The sequence below is a fragment of the Eucalyptus grandis genome, chromosome 5, assembly GCF_016545825.1.
Source record: "Eucalyptus grandis isolate ANBG69807.140 chromosome 5, ASM1654582v1, whole genome shotgun sequence".
Taxonomy (NCBI): domain Eukaryota; kingdom Viridiplantae; phylum Streptophyta; class Magnoliopsida; order Myrtales; family Myrtaceae; genus Eucalyptus; species Eucalyptus grandis.
The window spans coordinates 33,023,029-33,032,401 of NC_052616.1; the positions used below are offsets into that span (position 1 = coordinate 33,023,029).

Below are 9,373 nucleotides of genomic sequence, written 5' to 3' on the forward strand. Positions count from 1 at the left end.
GTCTTATACGGCATAAAAGTTGAAATAAAACTTTTTGCCACTCTTATTGTCTTATGCATACATAATATGAAATGCGTACTGTAGTATTAACTAATTTTCCATAGAGCATATGTCTTCACTTTCAATACTATACAAATGATAGTTTAAACATATTTAATGTGGACAAAGTTCACTCCGAGTGCCAAAACTTGGCACGGAGGAACACTTAAGTGTCAAAAGTTTGGAAAGTGACACTTAAGTGTCAAAATCAGAGCAAAATTGATCACTTAAGTGCCACTCTAGCTGGATTTTGGCCGAAGTGGCACTTAAGTGTTCATCCGTGCTAAGTTTTGGCACTCTAGGTGTCCGTACCTCTATTTAATGTTTAACTTGAGTTCATATATTCACTCTTTCAAAGAATCCATCAAAACTCACATCTAATATCAAAAATTGATAAAGTAAAATATACATATTATTTTCCTTTCGAATAATAAATATTATGTACTCATCTTAACATTATGTTAATGCGACATCTACATTTTAAGCTTAAGTTTTATATTATTATCTAGATAATAAGCTTAAAAATTATCTCATTTCTATTTATCATATAGTAAATAAAGATGATTACCCATGTGAATATGCTAATCTCTTATCCGTCTGACATACTTTCTCAATATATAATGCACTTAGCATTAGAATGCATAGACATCAATCCAAAAACTTATAGACATTAATAACAAAAGACAACTTCGTTAAATATGAATATTTAGGGAAAATATAATATTCAGTACATCAGCCTCTACATAATTCTAGAGATTTTATATGGCCACTAAATACATCTTTAGGTATTGTTTCATCATAAGATCCACTATCATTTCATATGTAGATATGTATGGCAAATTCACATATTTTTGTGCAATCATATCCTTGACAAAGTTATACTTGGTATTTATATATTTGGTCTTGTCATAATATTTTGGATACTTGGTGTATGTTACCATTGTTTAACTATCATAATTAATCAATAATGAGTTTGCAATATCCTTAATAATATCTAAATGATCCAAAAATCTCTTAAGTCAAACACCTTCTTATTGCTATTGATGATGCCACGAACAAGACTTCTATCGTGGATAAGACTATGCATGTTTGTTTCTTACTGCTCTAAGATATGGCGCCATTATTTAAAAAGAAAATAAATCCAAAGATAAATTTCCTTTCATCTAAATCCCCCTCAATTAGCATTTGAATAGATTTTAGGCAAAAGTATTAAAAAAAAGTTCTAAATCTAATGTATTTGTGCCAATTTAGTCCTAAACATTTTCATTTGGTGCCAATTCAATCATTTCCAGCTAATTTTGGTAAGATTTTGCTAACTAGGCGTCGGTCGGCTGACGTGACACAATCGATGTTGACATGAACAACTTTTAATAATATTTTTATTTTATTTCATTTCATTTTCTTTTCTTTTCTTTTTCTTTTTCTTTTTTCCTTATCCTCCTCCTTTTTCCAACCAATGACTAGACCTCGATGGTCGACCAGAGGTGGCAGTTGGCAAGGCTCTAGCCCTTGCTAGTAGTCGCGAGGGCGAGCCTCACCAGCCTAACACGAGGCTGCCCTTGTGGCCAAGACCTCGCTAGAGGCAGGGAGGAGGCTAACCCTTGCTAGATCAAATGAAGGTGAGCCCCGCTAGTGGCCGGCGACCGATTGGAGGAAGGAGGAGGAGAAGGAAAAAATTAAAAAAAAAAAATTCAAAAACATTAAAATATTATTAAAAGTTGTACACATCAGACCGATCGTACCATGTCAGTCGACTAACGCCCAGTTAGCAAAATTCAGCCAAAATTAGCTAGAAATGATTAAATTGACACTAAGTGAAAATATTTAGGACTAAATTTGGCACCAAAAAAGGTTTAGAATTAAATTGGCACAAATGTAAAATATTTATTACTTTTTTAGCACTTTTCCCATAGATTTCAAGCCATAAATCCTTTTTTTGATAACACAGTGAATAATCAATAGTTCCTTTCAAAGATCTCAATATTCTTTCAATAACTGTCCAATGTGCTTTACTTGGATTAGATTGGTGTCTATTTACTATTCCAATTGCAAAATACATATAAGGTCTTATATACATCATAGAGTACATTAAAATTCCAATAGTACTAGCATAAGGAACATACTGTATTTATTTATTCTCTTATGGAATTTTTGGACACAGTTTATGGCTCAATCATTTACCTTTGTAATAGAAGTATCTATGAATTTGTAGTCTTGCATGTGAAATCGTTCAAGAATCTTGTTTGTATAGGTCTTTTGCAAAAGAAATAATGATCTCTTTGAACGATCTCTTGAAATCTTTAACTCCAAAAATATATGCAACCTCACCCATGTCTTTTATCTCAAAATCGGAACATAACTAACTCGTAACAATATTAACAAATTTTATATTACTTTTGACAATCAATATATCATCAACATATAATAATATGATCACAAATTGATCTTTGGATCTTTTGATATATACGCAATGATCATCATTAATCATTATAAAATCATATGTCATTATCTCAATAACTGCTTAAGGCCATCTATTGATCTCAAAAGTCGACATAACTTTTGCTCTTGACCTTTTGAAATGAAGCCAATGAGTTGTTCTATATATATATTCAATTATTCATTGAGAAAAACAGTCTTTACATCCATTTGATATAGTTTAAGATCCATACTGATTACTATTGTCAGAATAAGACAAATTGAGGTAAATTTCACTATAGGGGAAAATGTTTCCTTATAATTAATTCATTCCTATTAATTATACCCATTCACCATAAAGCGAGCCTTACATCTCTCTATTAAACCATCAGTTTTATACTCTATTTTGATAATTCACTTGTTCTTGATGGTTTTTCATCTTTTTAGAAGATTAACTAGTTTCTAAACATTGTTTGATTTCATTTACTCAATTTCCTCTTCTATTACACACATCCATTTTTCACTATTAGGACAATTTAGAGCATCATTTACATTCCTTAACTCATGTTCATCTCATGGAACAACTATGAAAGTTTCCTATTCAACGTCAAAATTGTCGATGGGGAATATTCTTACGACTTGTTCGCCGTATGGGAGAGTGTACATTTTACACATCATTCTCCATTATGCTCTTATTAAGATTAGATAATGATGATATCGTCTCATCATATGGTTATAATTGATATTGGGTCAAATTTAATTCCTCAATTCTCACATTACCCCCACTTGGATGAACTCTATTAAGTTCATTATTTTGATCCCAGATTTCAAATAAGCAATAGTCCTTATTTGTTTTGCATTTCTTAAGAAATTCATTAATGTGACATCTCGTAATTTAAATTCAATTATACTCACACTTTCCTGCTCACTTATAAACGCATACATTTTTGAGTGTTTTGAGTATTTTATGAAAATACTCATTTTGCCTCTAAGACCAAATTTCCCAAACTTGTTAGAGGGGATCATGAGTATAAGTAGTACAACCCTATGATTAAGAAAACTTCAGTAAGGTTTTCTACATATATATAACTCATACGGAGCAGAAGTAACTAATTTGGAAAGTACATAATTAAGTATATAAAGTATTACCCCAAAAAGTGATAAATTAGTTAGCATGCATCATCATAGACCAAACCATTTCCAGTAAGATTCTGTTTTTCTTTTCCGCAATACTATGTTGTTGAGGAGTATAGAAAATAGACAACTATTATTCTATTCTTTTGAATTCATCATATAGATATTCTTGACTTTGATTGAATTTTAATATTTTTATTTTCTTATTTAATTGATTTTCTACGAAGCTCATAAATTTCTTGAAACAACTTAATGCTTTAGATTTATAAGAAATCAAATAAACATGTCCAGATTTAGTATAATCATATATAAACATGACAAAATAAATAGCTTCATGCCTTACTCTTATATTCATTGAACCATAGATGTCAGAATAGATTAATTACAAAAGAAAATCAACTCTTATAACTTTTTCAAATAGTTTTCTTGTCGTTTTCCTACTAGACAATGCTCACATATGCACAAATTGACTTTTTTAATATTGCCCAACAAACTCTTTTGGCTAGTTTATTCATTTGTTGTTGGTCAATATGACTAAGTTTGGCATGCTACACATTCACATCATTATTATATGAATTAGAAAATGTGAAGAAGGAAAAACAAACATTAACATTATTATAGTCAACATCCAACATAATAAACTATCTAAAAATAACCACAACTGTAGTAATTTATATCCAAATACAAATCCCTATCGATATTATGTAAGTTTAATTTGAAACCGAATTTAAACAATACTAACATAGATACTAAATTTCAACGAAACCCGAAGTATAAGGTACATCATGTAAGAACGAAGTGTATCCATCATGCATATTTAATCGGTAAATGCCAATCCATTTTACTTCAACTTTAAAATTGTTCCCTACATAAATCCATTTTGTTCCAATTGAAACTCGTCAGAGCTCTATGAAGGCATCTTCATCCTTCTCTACATGGTTTGTTATTATCAAATCTACATTCCACAAAGAATTAGATTTAGTTAAAAATACATAACTTAATACATAAGTAAAGCTTTCAAGAATGCAAGGGATTTTTACTTTCTTTGGCTCGTTACAATCGCCAGCATAGTGACCATTCTGCCACAATTATAACACTTCACCATTGACATTCTCTTCACATAAAGACGTTTTCCTCTCTTATGTTGGTCGACTATTGGTTTCTTACTTAAAGGGCTCGATCCCTTGCCTTTCCACATCTTGAATGAATCGAGGCACTTGTGCTTGGAACATGAAACCCCTTATAAGCTAGAACTAGCACAACATATATCATTTTCAGCTTAACCGTCGGAGGCGGTCCTCTATCAACTCAAGGTGGTGCGCAACATTCTCAAGTTCTCCTATAACTTGATTAAGAGCTTCTAGTGCCTATTACTTTTCTTGCACATATTGAATTCATATTAATTATCTTATAATTCTCATTCTTCAATATCTTTCCCTGTCTAGTTCTGCTATTATGTTCTTAAAAGCTAAAGCCATTATATCTGAACATTTCAAACATATTTGCACAAATTATTAATTCCTAATATTTATACATCTATATACATAAACTAATCATATTAATAAATAAGATCAATTAGGGCTTTAGAGTCAAAAGGTCACTTTATTTTTAATCATCATCCAAAAATCCTAATTTAAAATTATCATTAATATAATCATTTATGCAAAAATAAGTTCACCAAGGTCACTAAAATTTTCTTGAACTTCTCACAAATAATTATAAATTAAAATAATAATTTACAACAGTAAATAATATTGAACTTTCATTAATTAAACATGCCATTTACACGAAGCAATATGTTTAGTAGTAAGATATCAACAACAACATGAAAAGAAATATTTACACCTAAAATATCTCAAATTAATCTAAGAAAAAATAATAAATAAATAAATTTTAAAATACTTATTTATCTCATAAATAAGAAAAGACTCTTCTAATTTCTTAGAAAATTCCTCTAAGAATTTTAAAGACACATTGGGCAATCACTAAAAGATCTTGGGAGAACCTTTATAGCTCATCTAAGGCGCATTCATTCTTTGCCGAGTGACACTCAACCTGAGGGTTGAAGCTTTCATTGCCTCACTTCTATAGTATTATCGCACAAAAGCTACTACAAGTTTCTTATAATCCGAGATCACATTGACCTCCCATAACCGATCTAACACTGCTTGCCATTCAGATAAAAGTGTGTTAATTAAGGCTAGCACATTCTGAAAATCTAGCATAAGATAACCATTCTAGATGATTCCTTGTATCACCAGGTTAACATTGACCATATGTGACATTATATCACTGTTATTCCACCGATAATTAACTAATTCTGTTATTAGCCTTTCAAGTCTCGTCTTCTATTTATCTGTTTTCGAGAATATAGGCATGCACACGAAATGCATCATTGTTCTTGCAACAAATGAAGAACAAGAGGGATTACAGTTGTTTTTACTTAAAAACTAACTACTCTTTCTCTCTTATGGGCCCTTCCCTTATGGGCTGGATTTGGCCTAACATGGGCGAATGGGCTTGGCTTGGCTTGATCCAACCAATAAAAAACCCATTAGTGGTAGAGTACCTAGTGGCTCCGATTGGTCGTCAATGCCACTACATGATATCCTTTGACGGCCACGTTCGCCAACTTAAGGATGAAGTTGAGAAGCTAGGGGACGGAAGGGATAAGGTGTAGCATTCCATCAATGCAGCTCGAAACAACATGAAGCGAATCAAAGCCAACGTCCAGAGATTGATGAAAAACATGGAGATTGTTGCCAACAAGGCACGCAATGTGTTAGATTATGACAAAAGAGCTAAGAAAACTTGCTTTCATGGGTGGCTTCCCAACCCAAAGGCATGTTATCAACTCTGTAGGGAGACGAGGACAACAGTCTAGGCCATCCGAAAACTCATTCAGGAGGGTTGATTTGAGAGTGTCTCCTACGAGGGTGCTTTGCCAAAGGACATCATTGGCACTTTCGATGTGGGCGACACTATCAAGTCAAGAGCTTCCTTCCTAGAAAAAACAATGGATGCACTAATGATGAGAAGTTTAAAGTGATTGGGGTCTACAGGCTTACTGGCGTGGGGAAGACTACCTTGTTGGAGGAAGTCGATAAGAAACTCAAAAGCGAGAAGAGATTGTTTGGCATAATCGTCAAAGCGAAAGCATCGCAGACTCAAGATTTGAAGAAAATCGAAGATGATATTGCTTATGCCTTTGGTCCAAATATGAAGGATGAGCCAAGCGAAGAGGGAAGAAGAGATCGTCTGTTTCGGAAAATACAAAGCAGTTTGATGAAGAAGGTTCTCATAATAATGAATGATCCATGGGACGAACTTGATTTGAAGGTGATCAAAATTCCTTTGGGGGAGGAGAGCAACATATGCAAGTTGTTGCTCACATCGAGATTGGAAAATGTGCTGAAGCGAAAGATGTGTGCCTAAAACATTTCATCTTAAAGGTTTAGAGGACGATGAAGCTTTCAAACTATTTGAAAAAACGGTCAGCAACAAGCTCAAAGACAATGAGGAATTGCAAGCAATAACAACTTAAGTGGTCAAGAAACTTGTAGGTTTGCCTCTTTTGATTATCTCTATCGCACGCAACTTGAAACACCGGGGTTCTTGTCGTCTCCTTCCATCTATTGCAAAACAAAAAGAAACTGAAGATTGGATGTAAACTCTAGGCAATCAAGGCCTAATAACACCTCTAACCTCCAACACGTAATCGAGACTCCGCTACCAGCCCATACCCCCAGCCCGCGACACGCCCACCACCCGCACGCCCACCGCACGCCGAGAGGTGATTTATGCAAATCCATTACTTCTTTGGTAGAATAAAGAAGTAACTTCTGAAGCATCTGTCAAGAGGTGATCTATACAAATCTATTGAATAAATATTAATATTTTGCAACAGAGCACTATAATAGTATAGTAGAAACATAGTACTCTTGGGATGATGAATAAAAATGAATGTCTTGTAGGACTATATGGAGTTACATATGTCACAACCCCAACTCCATTCCTAGGGTTACGAGCAACAAGGGTTATTTTCACGACGTCTTAGGCACATCACCGTCCTGTTTCTTTTTAATATTTGATTTAAGAACATGCGGAAGCATACATACAACCCAAGACAACAACAAACAACCAAAAGAACAACCACTTATGAACACATAATTACATCAATTACATTTATAAGTCATTCCATTACGAGCCATTATATTTACAACCACTACATCTTCTATGTTCAGAAAACCGAGGTAAACCTTAGCTCCTCTAACGAGATTGTAACTTCCCATGCCTACAATTCTGAAAAATAACGAGATTGTAACTTCCCATGCCATTGATATTTACAATATCAATGGCAAATCGATAGTAATATTACCGCTTCACCTCGACCATACATATGTATCCCTTCGGTGTAACTTCCATGCATACTTACCTTCGGGTTATTTATGAACACATCGAGTTAAGTAGTAATAAACATACCGGCATACATAAAATGTTCATTAATATACATCATGCCTCAATCAAGGCATCCTAGCTCAACCAAGGCATCAAGTTTCAAGCTAGGTATTCTGGCTCAACCAGGCATCCCGGCTCAACCAAGGTATCCCGAGGCTAACTCACTTAAGGCATCCAAACTCCATTAGGGCATCCCGTTCTCACGAATGAGGCATCGCCACCAACGCTATGTGATAATGGTCTTATTCTTTCATTTAATGATCACATATTATGTGTCATACAAGTTAGTTTATTATCTTCCATCTTAACCCACACATGAACAAACCATACAAAATGGACCCGCAACATAAAAACAACTACTCATGAGTAGGTACACAACTAAAGCTTGATGACGTAGCATATCACCCTAGCCAAGGGTTATGAATTCTACTTACCTTCGATAAACCTCGATAAATTATAGGTGGCTTTACCAAGAGAGGGCCATCTTGTGAGGCGGTGGGCGAGCAAGGCTGAGAGAGAGAGAGAGAGAGAGGCATGAGGAGGAGAGGGCATCCAAGAGGAAGAGGAATGAGAAAATGGATGGCAAGGCGAATAATGAGGAGAAGTCCTATTTATACTACTCGGCGCCATCATTACCAAGCCAAATGGTCCATTCTAATTTTTCCAAGTGTCTTGCCTAAAGTCCTTAGTTGGCAAGCTTATTTGTCTAGTGATTGCACCTAAAGAATGAGTTGGACAGCTAAAAGATCTTACTTGGCAATCTAGCTTGTAGGCGTCATCAATGATGGCCCGCTTTTCGCCCTTTCATTAATTACAATAATAAGTTCAATTGAATTAAATGAATCCAGAAATCATACAATCAAGTCATGTTGAGTCATATCAGTTTTTTAATCAAGGGATGTTCGTATTAGGAGCACATTTGGATAATAGATTAAGCTTGCTCTTGGTCCCCACCATTTATCACCTTCAACTTTTTCTTTTTCTTTTTTATTTTCAAATCAAAGGAAATTTTCATTCATTGCCAAAATGATACATGAAAGGATTTATAGAAAATCCTGAAAATCATCAAACAAAGCAAGCTCATATAATTGTAAAACAAACCAAAATCCAGAAATCAAGGTATATCGTCAGAGCATGATTGGCGGATGTAAACATGTGCTCATCCTACAAGAACAAAATTGTAAATACATCCAAGCAATAGAGTCAATAGCTGATCACTAAATCGCATATCGTCATCATGTTAAATGAGAAAAGTACCAAAAGAAATCATAAACATATTATATTAGTACTAATTCGGTCTTAAAACTTTTAATTTGATCAATTTAGT

General features: G+C 33.9%; 1 protein-coding gene across 1 annotated transcript; it reads left to right on the forward strand.

The window, feature by feature from the left end:
- The first annotated feature begins 6,295 nt into the window (after positions 1 to 6,295).
- LOC120293840 (disease resistance protein RPS2-like) lies at positions 6,296 to 7,023 on the forward strand. Its single transcript, XM_039313611.1, has 2 exons — positions 6,296 to 6,369; positions 6,651 to 7,023. Exons 1-2 carry the CDS (start codon positions 6,296 to 6,298, stop codon positions 7,021 to 7,023), a joined length of 447 nt encoding a protein of 148 aa, XP_039169545.1.
- Positions 7,024 to 9,373: the final 2,350 nt, after the last annotated feature.

Coding starts and splice junctions, on each gene's coding strand:
- LOC120293840 (XM_039313611.1), top strand. CDS start 6,296: ATGAAGCGAATCAAAGCCAACGTCCAGAGATTGATGAAAAACATGGAG. Junction 6,370..6,650: donor GCCAACAAGGCACGCAATGT/GTTAGATTATGA, acceptor TGGGGTCTACAG/GCTTACTGGCGTGGGGAAGA.